This window comes from Carcharodon carcharias, chromosome 10 (assembly GCF_017639515.1).
Source record: "Carcharodon carcharias isolate sCarCar2 chromosome 10, sCarCar2.pri, whole genome shotgun sequence".
NCBI classification, from domain to species: domain Eukaryota; kingdom Metazoa; phylum Chordata; class Chondrichthyes; order Lamniformes; family Lamnidae; genus Carcharodon; species Carcharodon carcharias.
Window position 1 is genome coordinate 147,683,503 of NC_054476.1, and position 16,689 is coordinate 147,700,191.

Below are 16,689 nucleotides of genomic sequence, written 5' to 3' on the forward strand. Positions count from 1 at the left end.
AATCTAGAGAATATTGGAAAATTAAAACCAATGCATCATCTATTTCACCAGCCACTTCTTTCAAGGCCCTAGGGTGCAGTCCATCAGGACCTGGAGATTTGTCAGCCCACAGCTCCAACAATTTGCTCAATACCACTTCTCCGGTGATTGTAGTTTTCCCGAGTTCCTCCCTCCCTTCCATTTCCTGATTTACAGCTATATCTGGGATGTTACTTTTATCCTCTACAGTGTAAACTGATGAAAAATACCTGCTCAATTAATTTGCCCTCTCCTTACTTTCCATTATTAATCCCACAGATTAATTTTCTTTTGGCCCAACACTCATTCTATTAACCTTTTCTTATTCAAATATCTATCCATCTCTATATTTCCAGCTAGCTTTCTCTCATACTCTAATTTTTCCCTCCCTATTAATCTTTTTATTATTTTTTGCTGTTTTTCATAGTCTGTCAAATCTTCTGACCTGCTACTCATCTTTGCTCAATCATATGTTTTTTCTTTAAGTGTGATACAGTCTTTAACTTTTTTAGTTAACCACGGATGGTGGAAGTGTTCTTTCTCATTGGAATCTATTCTGTGCAATCATCTTTACTGTGTATTCTGAAATATCCCTTTAGAAGTCTGCCATTGCACCTCTATGGACCTATCCCTTAATTTTATTTGCCAGTTCACTCTAGCTAGCTATACTTTCATGTCCCCATAGTTGCCTTTATTTAAGTTTAACCTACTAGTCCTGGACCCACTCTTTTCTCCCTCAAACAGAATGTAAAATTCAATCACATTGACTGTTGTCACCTAGGGGTGCCTTCACCTTGAGGTTATCAATTAATCCCATTTGTTGCACAGTACCAGGTCTAGTATAGCCTGCTCTCTGGTTGGCTCCAGAACATGCTGTTCCAAGAAACTATCCTGGAAACATTCTATGAACTCCTCAGGCTACCTTTTGCCCATCTGATTTTTACAATCTATCTGTAGATTAAAATCTCCCACAATTACCGCTGTACCTTTCTGACAAGCTCCCATTATCTCTTCCTTTATAATCTGTCTTACCATGTAGTTACAATTAGGGGGCATATACACCACTCCCACAACTAACTTTTTGCCTTTATTGTTTCTCATCTCAACCCAACCTGCTTCTACATTATGGATTCCTGAACTTGGGTCATCCTCCTCTAATGCACTAAAGCCATCATTAATTTACAGAGCCACCCCTCCAACTTTCCTAGCTTACTGTCCATCTTAAATGTAATATGCCCTTCAATATTCAGATCATATGTCATCCTGCAGCCATGTTTCTGTAATGGCTATCAGATCGTACTTATTTATTTCTATTTGCTCTATCAGTTCATCTGGTTTGTTTCGAATGCTATGAGCATTTAGGTACACAGCTCTTAATTTTGTCCTTTTTATTATTTTTGTAATGTCTGGCCTTATCTGATTTACTCAGATTTGTACTCTCTGTCCCTTCCTGTCACGTTCTGCTTATCATATCCCACATTGGTACCTTTCTCTTTTGCCTTGTCTCTACTCTTTGGTTTACCACATCTTCCCAAATTTGATCCCTTGTCCCTACTATTTAGTTTAAAGCCCTTACCACTTCCCTAGATATGCGGCTTGCTAGAACATTAGTCCCAGCATGGTTCAGGTGTTGACCAGCTCAACAGCACAGGCCCCGCTTTTCCCAGGAGTGGTCCAGTGCCCCACAAACCAGGACTCACTTCTGAGCCTCTTTTGAGGTTCTGCCTCTTAATTTGGTGCCTAGCTCCTCATACTGTCTATGCAGGACCTCATTGTGGGGAACTACCAGTCACTTCCTGGAAGTTCTTACTATCGCCTTAGAGCACCAACACAGGAATTACTACCAATGTTAGTGGTCTAAAAACTAGTTTACAGCAGCAATACTTGAACTTCTAATTCTTTGAAGCTCTTTACACTGAAGTCTCAGCTAGAATTTAGTCCGATTGTGGCAGGGGAAACAAGGTAAGGACTATAAATTGCAAAGCCTGAAAATACAGAGGGTTACATACAGTATCGAAGGCTCCATACCTTATCAAAGCCTCACTACATTTATTAAACAACCAATTTACCTGTAAAATGGTAAACGTGGCACTGGTTAATCCCCAATTATGAAAAATGTTTAGCATTTCCTTTCCATTCCAGACCCTGCAGGAAGTTTCATATTCCTTCTCCACCAGATTGCCAGAACTCTCCTTTAGCCAGCTACAAACAAGAAATTTACACAAATCAGCCATTAATAGCTTATCATGAGGCAAACCCTAAGTGGAAGTTTTATAAATCTCAAACCCAAAGAATTTTCATTCTAAGTGGGGAAAATAAGATCAGCTGACCAACGTGTCATGTCAGAATCAGAAGCAAATGATCCAAGAAATAGAAGCATAATTAAGCAAAGCAGCGTCAAGCAAAACTCTATTTCTTCCCAAGTACCCAAAATAACCAAAGAATAAAATTTTAGATAACCAGGGAATGAAGGAGAGAAGGATGAATAAATGAGGGAAAGTGGAAGAATTAGAAGGAGTCAGAGAGGAAATGAAAAAGTAAAGTTGAATTTCAAATAAATTACTGGAAACAAAACACGTCAAAAGTAAAATTGATGAGTTAGGTTTAATATTTCTTCAATGGTATACTTGTAACTAAGAACATCAAAATGCAACCGCTTCTTCAGGAAAACCAATATTCCTCTCAGCACAGCCTTCCAATTTTACACAGATCTGAGAAAAAGCAAATTGTGCCAGATATTTTGGGGGAAATCCAAATTAAATAGTACACATACTCTGATGAAAAACAAATATTTGTCTATTTGCTTTCTGAATACACTAACTGTGAACAGAGCCTAATTTGTAATCCACAGCAAGCAGTCTGGTTTTCTTTTTGAATGGAAAGGTAAAGATAAATATAGCTCTATCTGCCATCTACAATATTTCAAAATAAATGTCTTAAAACTGAATAGACAAGGATACTTGAGCAATAATCTCACCAGATGGCCCTATGTTATAAACTGGGACAGTGAAGATTGATTAATTCACAATCATCTGATCCAACAGATGAGACTACAGAGCCTTGCAATCACTGCTACATATGCTCATTTAAACAATGTATACAGACTATGGAGTTTCTTGGAGCAGTTTTATTCAATTTTTGCTTTAAAAAAAGAGGTGTCACCAACAGTTCTAATGCTCCAGGTAGCTGAAATGTGATGGGATGTCTGTACTGAAGGATCATCAATTGTTACTTTCTCAATGCAATTTTATCAAACGTTAGCAGTTAACTAAAATTATCATGACTAATAAATATATTTAAATAAACTCAGCACAAGCCAACTAGTGCATACTTAGTAAAACTATAGCAGACTGTACGCAATGCCTCGTGATCACTTCTCCTGATGTTTTGGTTGACCATGCTATCCAGTTCTTCTCGAGCAAACAATAGCTGGCTTTCCATGACACTAAAGCTAGATGATTCCCGTGCGCAGTCTTCGATATTATGCGCTTCATCAAAGATAACAATTTGGTCCTTCAAGTTAATCTTCATCTATCTCAAAAACAAAAAACAAATGTAAAGCAATAGCAATGTTCTAGTACAGCATGCAGATTACAAGCCTGGTCCATGAGAAACACAAAATTGTGAGATAAATATTTTATAAAACACTTACACTCTCCCTTATCTGTGGGTCCATTAGATAATTGTATGGGCAAAATACAATGTCTGCCTCTTGCATCAACTCACGTGCTACAAAGTATGCACATGAACGAAGCTTCTTTCCAAGGCTCACCAACTCTTCAATGTCCCAAGCCAAATGCATACCATGAACCCACTGTAAAGTGTTCTGTTCATTCATTCTGTGGATACCCTGATAAAAACGGCACGATCTTCCCTGTAATAGGAAAATAGGCACAAATCGTAAATGCATCGATGAAAGAAAGGATCATCCTAAATCATGTAGAATAAAAAGATGCAACAAATACTGATTTCCTCATCAACAAGTCATCTGATATTTATAAATAGAAATTGTCATTTCCGGTGCCAACAGGTGTGTAAAGTCATTTACACAGGTGTGTAAAGGCAATACACACAGCACTGGCACAGGAGCTGTTTTACATTTACTTTCCGATTTGATTTCTTTTTGAGTGGAGGCAATGGAGTAGTGGTATTGTCGCTGAACTAGTAATCCAGAGACCCAGAGTAAAGCTCTCGATAAAAATCTGGAATTAAAAAAATTAAACCATTGTCGATTATTGTAAAAACCCATCTGGTTCACTGTTCTTTAGGGAAGGAAATCTGTCGTCCTGGCCTGGCCTACTATTCTTAAATGCCGTCTGAAATGGCACTCAGGCCCTCAGCCGTATCAAACTGCTACAAAGTCTCAAAAAAATGAATGAAAATCGGATGGACTACCTAGGCACCGGAAACGACAATGGCAATCTCAGCTCTGTCAACCCTGCAAAGTCCTCCTCACTAACATCTGGGGACTAGTGCCAAAATTGGGAGAGCTGTCTTACAGACTAGTCAAGCAGCAGCCTGACATAGTCATCCTCACGGAATCATACCTTACAGACAATATCCCAGACACCACCATCACCATCCCTGCAGAGGGGCAGCATAGTATACAGTCGGGAAGGAGTTGTGCTGGGAGTCCTCAACGTCGACTCTGGACCCAATGAAGTCTCATGGCATCAGGTCAAACATGGGCAAGGAAACCTCCTACCACGTACCGCCCTCTCTCAGCTGATGAATCAGTGCTTCTCCATGTTGAACATCACTTGGAGGAAGCACAGAGTGGCAAGAGTGCAGAATGTACTCTGGGTGGGGGACTTCAATGTCCATCACCAACAGTGGCTCGGTAGCACCACTACTGAGCGAGCTGGCCGAGTCCTAAATGACATAGCTGCTAGGCTGGGTCTGCGGCAGGTAGGGAAAGAAGGCAAAACATACTTGATCTCATCCTCACCAACCTGCCTGCCACAGATGCATCTGTCCATGACAATATCGGCAGGAGTGACCACCGCACAGTCATTGTGGAGATGTAGTCCCACCTTCACATAGAGGATACCCTCCATCGTACTACCACCATTCTAAACAGGGTAAATTTCGAACAGTTCTAGCAACTCAAGACTGGGCATCCATGAAGCGCTGTGGGCCATCAGCAGCAGCGTTGTATACAACCACAATCTGTAACCTCATGACCTGGCATATGCCCCACTTTACCATTAAACCAGTGGGTCAACTGAACTGGGACTAGCCATATAAATACTATGGCTACAAGAACAGGACAGAGGCTAGGCATCATATGACGGGTGACTCATCTCTTGACTCTCAAAGCCTGTCCCCCATCTACAAGACACAAGTCCAGAGTGGGATGGAATGCTCCCCACTTGCCTGGATGAGTGCAGCTCCTACAACACTCAAGAAACTTGACACCATCTAGGACAAAGCAGCCCACTTGATTGGCCCCACATCCACAAACATTCATTCCCTCTACCACCGACACACAGTAGCAGCAGTGTGTACCATCTACAAGGTACACTGCAGGAATTCACCAAGGCTCCTTCAACAGCACCTTCCAAACCCACGACCACTACCATTTAGAAGGACAAGGGCAGCAGATAGATGGGAACATCACCACCTATTAAGTCTCCCTCCAAGTCACTCTCCATCCTGGGCTTGGAAATATTTTGCCATTCCCCCACTGTCGCTGGGTCAAAATCATAGAAACCCCTTCTTAACAGCACTGTGGGTGTACCTACACTACATGGACGGCAAAAGTTCAAGAAGGCAGCTCATCTTCTCAAGGGCAATTAGGGATGGGCAATAAATACTGGCCCAGCCTGCGAAGCCCACACCCCAAGAATGAATAAGAAAAACTGATAGGTTATTGGAGTTCACCATGAAGGCTAAAGGGGTGAAGGAGGCTAGACGTGATGGCAAGTTTCTGTTTTGATTTTAGAATCAGACTGGTCTGTATCGAAGACCTTATTTAGTATGGACAACTTGGCAGTTTTGGAGTTACTCTGCAATCTTTCACAATTATATAACTATGCATTCTTATTTATATAGAACTTTTAATAGTTTTAACATGTGTACTGGCAGGAATAGCATTACCTTTGCATTCTTCTTCATTTTGTTTTTAAAAGAGAAAATAAATTGCCATTAAGTACCTACTCCTTTGACAGCATCTCCAAAACCCGTATTTCTACCACCTAGAAGGGCAAGAGTGGCAGATGCATGGGAACACCACCTTGCAACTTTCCCTCCAATGCACACACCATCCTCGCTTGGAAACAGATCACCATTCCTTCACTAACACTGGGCCAAAATCCTGGAACACCCTCCCTAAAAGTACTGTGTGTGTACCTACAACACATAGACTGCAGTGGTTCAAGAAGGCAATGCACCACCACCTTCTCAAGGGCAATTAGGGATCGGCAATAAATGCTGGCCTACCCAGCGATGCCCACATCCCATAAATGAATAAGAAAAACTTTTATTAATATTGTTAATATTATTTTCACTTAATTGTGGTTTTAATCGATGAAAACAGAGCTACAAGTAACAGAGCACACAGAGGTAGAAACTGATGTACCATTCAGATAGCTAGCTTCATTCTCAGGTTGCAGTGCAGCTTCTGCATATATATGACATTAAGGTCACCAAACGTACACTATAACAAAGCAATAATCTTTTCATCCACCTAAGCAGGCAGACGAGGCCATGGTTTAACATGTCAACCAAAAGACAGCATCTAGCACAATAAATTACGCTTTTTCAGTTCTGCACTGGATTGCTAGTCTAGATTATATGCTCAACTCCTAGAATGGGTCTTGTTCTCTTTCGTCTCAGAGGCCAGGTTTAAACCACTATGTCAATGAAAAATTTGCATGAAGGGTTTCAAAGTACAATTTTTTCAAATAAATTTAGAATAATCTGGTTGTAAAATAACTTCAAAAGCTTTAAGAAATAATGCAATCCTTTGTCTATTCGTATTTACTCTAGCCAGATCAAAAATTAACACCTAATTTTAGAATCAGTTTAGAATCTCTTGGAATTCCGCTGTAGTCCAAGTTTTGAACAAACATTTAATTAGGTTGTAACTTGCACAATCTGCATCTCATTTATACTGCAGTATTTTACGTTATTAGAAAATGCCATTTACTTAAATAAATCTGTATTTTAAGGTTGTGAAAGAAGATAATAAATAGATTTTTGTGCTCATCAAGGCAGAGGATAATAGTATAGGAAATCCAGCATTTTTCATTTTTGATCCAGTAACAGTATCAATCAATCTGTGCTCAAGCAGATAGTGAGGTTACAATAGACAAATTTGGAGTGTACCGCCCTCTAGTGACATGTAGAAAAATCAATCGTATTTTCAGGATACCACTCTCCATTCAACAAAGGTATAAATGGTAAAAGCAAAAAACTGCTGGTGCTGGAAATCCAAAACAAAAATACCTGGAAAAACTCAGCAGGTCTGACAGCATCTGCAGAGAGGAATACAGTTAATGTTTCGAGTCCATATGACTCTTCAACAGAACTAAGGAAAAGAAGAGAGGTGAAATATAAGCTGGTTTACAAAGGTATAAACGGTTTTCACAGGAATTCCAAAGAGGCCATTACACAAAAGGAGGAAAATAGCATGGGGAGGAGTGGTATTGTCGCTGGACTAGTAACCCAGAGACCCAGGATAATGGTCCAGAGACCGAGGTTCGAATCCCGCCATGGCAGAGGGTGGAATTTGAAATCTGGAATTAAAAGTCTAATGATGACCATGAAACCATTGTCGTCAAAACAGAAGGGAAGGGGAGAATATCTGCTGTCCTTACATGCGATTCCTTACAGCAATGCCAATAGCACAGCAAGCCAAACTGCTACAAAGTCTCCAAAAAGGAATGAAACCAGACGGATCACCTGACATCAACCTAGACACTGAAAACAACAATGACCTGCTGACCCAAAGGTCTTACTAACATCTGGGGGCTAGTGCCAAAATTGGGAGAGCCTGACATAGTCATCCTCATGGAATCATATCTTACAGATAATGCCCCAGACAAGACCTTCACCATCCCACTAGCAGGACAGACCCAGCAGCACACTGGTATAATCGTGAGGGAGTTGCCCTGGAGTCCTCAACATCAAATCCGCACCCCATGAAATCTCAGGGCATCAGGTCAAACATGAGCAAGGAAACCTCCTGCTGATTACCACGTACCACCCTCCCTCAGCTGATGAATCAGTGTTCCTCATGGAAGGTGAGAAGGCGCAGAATGTACTTCAAAGGGGGACTTCGAAGTCCATTGGTGAGGGAGCCAACAAGAGGGAAAAACATACGACCTCAACCTCATCAACCTACCTGATGCAGGTGCATCTGTCCTTGACAGGGGCTGTCCACTGCACAGTCATTGTGGAGGTGAAGTCCTGCCTTCACATTGAGGAAACCCTCCATCGTGTTGTGTGGCACTACCACTGTGCTAAATGAGATAGATTTTGAACAGATCTAGCAACTCAACTGGGCATCCATGAGGCGCAATGGCCCATCAGCAGCAGCAGAATTGTACTTGAACACAATTTGTGACCACATGGCCCAACGTATCCCCCACTCTACCATTACCATCAAGCCAAGGGATCAATCCTGGTTCAATGAAGAGTGCAGGAAGACATGTCAGGAGCAGCACCAGGCATACCTAAAAATGAGGTGTCAACCTGGTGAAGTTATAACACAAGAATACTTGCATGCCAAACAGCATAAGCAGCAAGTAATAGACAGGGCTAAGCGATCCCACAACCAACGGATAAAACCTAAGCTCTGCAGTCTTGCCACATCCAGTCGTGAGTGGTGGTGGACAATTAAACAACTCACTGGAGGAAGAGGCTCCTCAATGATAGAGGAGCCCAGCACATTAGTGCAAAAGATAAGGTTGAAGCATTTTCTGCAATCCTCAGCCAGAAGTGCCCAGTGAATGATCCATCTCGGCCTCTTATGGAGGTCCCTAGCATCATAGATGGCAGTCTTTAGCCAATTCGATTCACTCCACGTGATATCAAGAAACTGCTGAAGACACTGGATACTGCAAAGGCTATGGGCCCTGACAATATTCAGGCAATAGATCTGAAGACTTGTGCTCCAGAACTTTCCAACTAGCCAAGCTGTTCCAGTACAGCTACAACACTGGCATCAACCCGGCTATCTGGAAAATTGCCCAAGTATATTCTGTACAGAAAAAGCAGGACAAATCCAATGTAGCCAATTGCCACCCCATCAGTCTACTCTCCATCATCAGTAAAGTAATGGAGGGGGTCATCAACAGTGCTATCAAACAGCACTTACTTACCATAAACCTGCTCAGTGACACCCAGTTTGGGTTTCGCCAGGATCACTCAGCTCCTGACCTCATTACAGCCTTGGTTCAAACATGGATAAGAGAACTGAATTCCCGTGGTGAGGTGAAAGTGACGGCCCTTGACATCAAGGCAGCGGTTGACTGAGTGTGGCATCAAGGAACCCCCGCAAAACTGGAGTCAATGAGAATCGGGGGGGGGGGGGGGAGAACTGGTTGGAGTCATACCCAGCACAAAGGGAGATGGCTGTGGTTATTGGAGGTGAGTCATTTCAGCTCCAGGACATCACTGCTGGAGTTCTTCAGGATAGTGCCCTCGGCCCAACCATCTTCAGCTGCTTCATCAATGACCTTCCTTCCGTCATAAGGTCAGAAGTGGGGAAATTCGCTGATGATTGCACAACGTTCAGCACCATTCGCAATTCCTCAGATACTGAACCAGTCCATGTCCAAATGCAGCAAGATCTGGCCGATATCCAGGCTTGGGCAAATAAGATTCACACCACACACGTGCCAGGCAATGACCACCTCCAACAAAAGAATCTAACCATCGCCCTTTGACGGTCAATGGCATTACTATTTTGGAATCCCCCACTAAAAACATCCTGGGGGTTACCACAGAGCAGAAAATGAACTGTACTAGCCATATAGATACTGTGGCTACAAGAGCAGGTCAGAGATTAGGAAGCCTGTGATGAGTAACTCATCTCCTGACTCCCCTAACCTGTCCACCAGCTGCAAGGCACAAGTCACAAGTGTGATGGAATACTCCCCACTTGCCTGGGTGAGTGCAGCTCCCACAACACTCAAGGAGGTTGACACCATCAAGGTCAAAGCAGCCCGCTCAATTGGCACCACATCCACAAACATTCATTCCCTCTGCTACCAATGCACAGTAGGAGCAGTGTGTACCATCTACAAGGTGCACTGCAGGAATTTACCAAGGCTCCTGAGATGCACCCTTCCAAACCTACGACCACTACCTAGAAGGTCAAGGGCAGCAAACAGATGGGAACACCACCACCTGGAAGTTCCCCTCCAAGTCACACACCATCCTGACTTGGAAACATTGCCATTCCTTCACTGTCACTGGGTCAAAATCGTTGGAACTCCTTTCCTAACAGCACTGTGGGTGTACCTACACCATATGGACTGCAGCGGTTCAAGGAGGCAGCTCACCACCACCTTCTCAAGGGCAACTAGGGATAGGCAATAAATGCTGGCCCAGCCAGCAAAGACCACATCCTATGAATGAATTTTAAAAAAGCATTTTATTACACCTATCAGTTTTCGTTACATTTTTGAAGTCAATTATTAAATATGCAGCAAAAAATACACATTCGGAAGAATGCCCTCTGCTCAATTACACGAAGATCTATAATAATATACACTAAACATTAAATCTTGATTTTGCTCTTGTTTTAACCCAAGCGTATTTTGCTACTAACTCTAATTACTCAGTGATCTCATTACATCAATATCGATGGCAGGTAGATTTTAAGCAAAATGCTGATGCAACCCACAATGGGTGGGAAGGGTGGAAAGCAGATTTAAAAAAACACCTTACTAGAGTCAGTTTCAGGTCAACATTGACAGAAACCTGGGAATAAGGGTGCTGACACATTTTTCAAACTTAAATGGTGCTGGACCGAGAGAAGGCAAGGGAGTAAATATAGAGATGACACACCAGAATATACTGATGAAAGGATCACCCAGCAGATGTATATGAAAGTAAGCAAAATCAGTTGAAATTAGATTTAGGAAGGTTAAAGTGAGTTTATGTATTTCAGATTAGATGCAATACACTTTGGATTTATTTTTTAAGTGAATATGTTACAAAAACCTGACTGCATTCAGTAATTATACAACTAATCCATGAAAACAAAGTTAGAAAAACAAAATTTAACCATAGTTTGATGACATTTGGAAAGTAAAAGCAGTTTTGTGACACAAAAACTTAATTGAAGTTCACTGAGATTACAGTAGGTGGGGAAAAAAAACCATCAGTTCAATTCACACTTCTGGCCACCAGTCACGCTTGGTAAAAAATAACATTTTCAATATTTCCTTAGAATTAATAGTGCAATATTCTCAGAATACAGTAGCATGAATAAGATTTCTGCAAATTCAACTACAGGTGTTACAAGAAACAACGTTATTCTTTGAAGACAAGTGGTAAAGAACATGGCAAAGATTTCACCTTATTCATCTAAGTGCAATAAAACACCAGGTAAATATATTCGTCTACATATATCAGTTTGGCCTCAGAAACTGAGGCCCAGTCTGGTGATTCAAATGGATGTAAAAAAACCCTATGACATTATTCAATGAAACAAATGGGTATAAAAACCATTAGAGAGAGATTAAAAGAGTGAGCAAAAATTTGGCTGATGGAATATAATGTGGAAAATGTGTCATCCACATTGGTAGGAAGAAGAGAAGCAAAATATTATTTAAGTAGAGACACATTAGGGATGCCCTTATATATAAAAACATAAAACATTAGCATGCAGGAAAAGAAAGTAATTAGGAAAGCAAATGGAATATTGGCCTTTATTGTGTTAGGACCAGGTGAGAAGGGATGAACTGGCTCCCTTCTATTCAATCTCCTTTGTTGGTCACAACACAGGTTAAGTTTCATTTCCATGAGGAAATGCCGTTTCCAAATCAGAATGTATTTAACTAGTTAAGCTGTAAGCAATAAGGAGCCAATCAAATAAGGCTCGCTTGAGTTAAAGAAAAAGCGAATTCATCAACTACTAAACCCCAGAAAAATAATAAAAACGCTATGTCAAGCATTCGGCCCTCACTCAGTCATTAGGGCTCGCACACACGAGTATTAGAAATAAGGGGAGTTAGAATCCAATTAAATAAAATAAAAGATCACACGGTTAATTGCCCTTTCATTGTAGATTTTAAATGCTGTGACTGATTTAGGTTAGCTGGTTTCTTGAATGCAGTCAGATGTAGAGGATGTTGCAATTATTATGGGATCTCGGTTCGCTGGTAGAATTTTGGTAGAGATGGCTTCTCAAACTGGGCGACACTCATATTCCAAGAGAGGCAAAGAGGGACAGAGAGAGACAGAGACAGAGACAGAGAAAGGGAGAGACTGGGAGACAGAGAGAATCTTTCTCTAGTGGCTGGCAACCTTGCCTTGAAATGCTTAACCCAATGTGTCTTTCCAAGAGTTTTCTGTGTGTGTCTGTCTTTGACAGCCATTGTTTCAACATCCAGTACTTTTTAAATGTCTGTTCCTTTGATAGTTACGAGTTTTGATGGATGCCTGGATTATAGGAAATGTCTCTCTCTTCACACTCCCCTGAGAGTGATTTGTTGGATTCTCACCTTTACCTTGGAATGTGGCCTTACATTTTTAAGTTTTCTCTGCCTCAGTTCAAATTGCAAAATTTCCAGTCAGTTGTAAGTTGAAAAATCATATTTTCCAAAGTAAAGGGGCATAGCCTCATAATACCACCCTATCACAAAAAAATGAATAAGATTCACTTTCATTTCATTACAAGGTATAAAAAGCATAAAATATTTGAAAAAAAAACATTCACTTCCAGTCACTCTTCTTCAGCCTTGTTTTGGATTATTCCATCAGTTCTAACTGGATCTCTAATATCTGGACAGGACATCCATAATCACATTCAATATCCCATGCAATGTGGGTGATTTAGGTGAAATGGTTGGAGAAACAAACTCCAATGGAATAACCTTGCATTCTGAGTTTTGAATTTCTCCACAAAGGTCAAAAGGTTATGGTCAATCTAGACTGTGCTCTTCTCTGTATCCATTTCGGATATATATCTCAAAGTGTTCAAGAGCCAGTAATAAACCCAGCCTTTCTTTTTCTTCTCTGGAATACCGTTTCTGATATTTGTTCGGGTCTCTCTATTCACGATTCATCCTCCGAGGAGGACAGCCCCTACCTCGAAGTCACTGACATTGATGGCTACTTTAAATGCTTGGTTAAAATCTGTAGCTGCTAGCAGTGGTTCGTTTATTAAAATGGCTTTCCGCTTCTCGAAAGCTTTCTGACATTTCTCAGTCCGCTACTTCTGCTTTTTTCTGTTGTAGGTGTTATGATATTGCAGGTGGTATTTGCCAGGCTGACCAAATCCCAAAGGGAAACTTGGCCATGCTATCACAATGATTCTACAATTTGTACTTATTACAAGACGGTTTGAGCGCTGAAGTCAGGAGTAATGAGTCCCCTACCACCTTTTGAGATTTTAAAGACCAAATTGAAACATTTATTAACAAAAGAAAAGTAAGCCTAAGTACACAAGACTACAGTTACACAGTTACATTTAGTTTTATAACAGTTCTCACAAGGTTTCTAATTAACTAGATCTCCAACTACACAGCCCTTTCAGGCAACAGTCCAAATAGATCTATAATGCATCCAGCAACATTACCACATGCACCCACTTTTGCTGTAAGGGAGGTATTTCACAGCTTCTTTCTCCCTCTCACTGGACAATGGAATTCCAAAAGTTTTTAACAAAATCTTGGATACTGGAGCAGCAAACTTCTCCCGAGTGGCTACAGGCTTTTTCCCACAGGTCTGTTTCACAGTGCACCTTTCAAGGTCTCACATGGCCACACCACACACAGCTTTCCACCTTTCTTTAAATATATGTTCTCCTTTTTGATCTGTAAATCCCATTGTTTCAACCTTTCATTGGAAGTTACTTTTCCAAGAATATAAAAATCTTTCATGTTGTCATTATGGCCAGCACTTAGAGAAAACATAAACTTAATAACTTTGCCTTACTTATCCCACCAGTTGTAAACATCTTATCATATCCCTTTGCAAATCAAAGAACCTCTCAACTTACCTAAAAATGCAAAATCCATTCACACTGTATCTGCTGAGACTTCACCCTAGCTTATCCATCTCAAATGCCTGTTTTACATCTAAACCCTTTTGATAATTCAAACCTTACAGTCTGTCTGTAGTTTAATTAAACTAGACACACACAAACATACATACATACACACAGTCCCCATAAGCCTGTTTCAGTATCCCACAATAATATTAGGAAAAAAAATGATACTTCCTTCACATAGGTCTGTTGAGGGGCAGCTACAGTACTGAAGCTTGGGACGAACTTGTGGTAGAACCCATACATTCTAAAAATCTTCATGATTTCCTGTTTTGGCGTGGGAATGGGACAGTGTACTATTGCTTGTACCTTTGCAGCCCTGGGCAGTACTTGTCCTTGACTCACCATGTGTCCTAGGTAGACCTCCTGAGCCTCAGCAAACTTGCTCTTTGCTAAATTGACCACTCAGTCAGCTGATTGTAATTTCTGGAAGAGGGCTTCCAGCTGCGGTTCCCAGGTATCACAATACACTAGGATAGGCCCACCACTACCTGATTCATCAGCCTTTGAAAGGTGGCTGGGGCATTTCTGAGTACAAGTGGCATGATTTGACTCTGGTAAAACGCATCTGAGTCACAAAGGTGGAGATTTCCTTCGCATGGGCGGTCGAGGGAACCTGCTAGTACCCCTTGGGTAAATCTATTTTTACAATGTAGACTGCGTTATTACTCTATCTATGCAGTCCTTCTAGGTGGGAAATTGGGTAAGAGTCAGCTTTAAGCATTGCACTAACCTTTTGGAAGTCAATACACATCCCTGTGGAACCATCCGGCTTGGGCATGAGCACAACTGGGAAGCTGCAGTTACTGCTGCTAGGCTCTATTTGCTGGTGCTTCAACATGTAGCTAATCTCCTTCTGAACCTGGGCTGGCTTCTCTGGACCTAAACGGAAGCAGTGTTGCCTTGAGAGGGGCCTCTCCCATAGCCATGTCATGTAGCTGAAATGCAGCCTGGCTTGTCTACAGATGCTTTTAAATGCAGTGAGCAGCCTTGTCAGGTCTCCTCACTGTTCTGCATTTAGGAGGGTGAACATGGTGTCCAATTTCGCTAGAATTTCTGAGTTTGCCAGCCGGACAGTAGGGGGTTCAATATGGGCCGCACCCATGTCTCCCTCCAATTCCTCCTCACTTTTCCTCTTGTCCTCCAGGTCTGTTGGCAAGTTGCTGCAGACCGTTGGACAGGCTGCTACCTGCTTTTTAAAAAATTCATTCATGGGATGTGGACATTGATGGCTAGGCCTGCATTTATTGCCCTTCCTTAATTGCCCTCGAGTTGGCGGTGGTGAGCTGCATTCTTGAACCACTGCAGTCCAAGTGGTACAGGTACATCCACAGTCCTGTTAGGGAGGGAGTACCAGGATTTTGATCCGACGACAGTGAAGGAATGGTGATATATTTCCAAGTCAGGATGATAAGTGGCTTGGACAGGAACTTCCAGGTGGTGGTGTTCCCATCTATCTGCTGCCCTTGTCCTTCTAGATGGTAGCGGTCGTGGGTTTGTAAGATGCTTTCTGAGGAGGTTTGGTGAGTTCCTGCAATGCATTTTGTAAATGGTACACACTGCTGCCACTGTGCATTGGTGGTGGAGGTAGTAAATGTTTCTAGATGGGGAGGCTGCTTTGATCAACTTTTGATTCTAGATCTAGCAGGCTGCTTTGCTCTGCACACATCCAGGCAAGTGGAGAATATTCCATCACAGTCCTGACTTGTGCCTTGTGCCCGAACAGGATTTGGGGAGTCAGGAGATGAGATACTCACTGCAGGATTCCTAGCCTCTGACCTGCTTTTGTAGCCACAATATTTATGTGGCTAGTCCAGTTCAGTTTCTGGTCAATGGTAACCCCCAGGATGTTGATAGTGGGAGGTTCAGCAATGATAATGCCATTGAAGATCAAGGGGCGATGGTTAGATTCTCTCTTGTTGGAAATGGTCATTGCCTGGCACTTGTGTGGCGTGACTATTACTTGCCACTTGTCCAAGCCTGAATATTGCCCAGGTCTTGCTGCATTGGACATGGACTGGCAGTGTCAGAGGCATCATGAATAGTACTGAACATTGTCCAATCATCAGCAGGCATCCCCACTTTTGATATCATGATGGAAGGAAGATCATTGATGAAGCAGCTGAAGATGGTTGGGCCTAGGACACTATCCTGAGGAACTCCTGCAGTGATGTTCTGGAACTGAGATGATTGGCCTCCAACAACCAAAACCATCTTCCTTTGTGCTAGGTATGACTCCAACCAGTGGAGAGTTTTCCCCTGATTCCCATTCAGTCTAGTTTTGCTAGGGTTCCTTGATGCCACACTCGGTCAAATGCTGCCTTCATGTCAAGGGCAGTCACTCTCACCTCACCTCTCAAGTTCAGTTCTTTTGTCCATGTTGAACCAAGGCTGAAATGAGGTCAGGAGTTGAAGCACACTGGTGAAACCCAAACTAAGCATCA

The 16,689-nt window shown here is 41.9% G+C and overlaps 1 protein-coding gene across 1 annotated transcript in view; it reads right to left on the bottom strand.

Moving 5' to 3' along the window:
- Positions 1 to 16,689, bottom strand: part of brip1 (BRCA1 interacting helicase 1) — a 321,080-nt gene that overhangs the window by 233,464 nt on the left and 70,927 nt on the right. The window contains exons 9-11 of the mRNA XM_041196890.1: positions 3,671 to 3,892; positions 3,350 to 3,549; positions 2,088 to 2,220 (exon numbers count right to left, since the gene is read on the bottom strand). Coding sequence (XP_041052824.1) covers positions 2,088 to 2,220; positions 3,350 to 3,549; positions 3,671 to 3,892 — 555 coding nt within the window. The remainder of the gene's footprint in view (positions 1 to 2,087; positions 2,221 to 3,349; positions 3,550 to 3,670; positions 3,893 to 16,689) is intronic.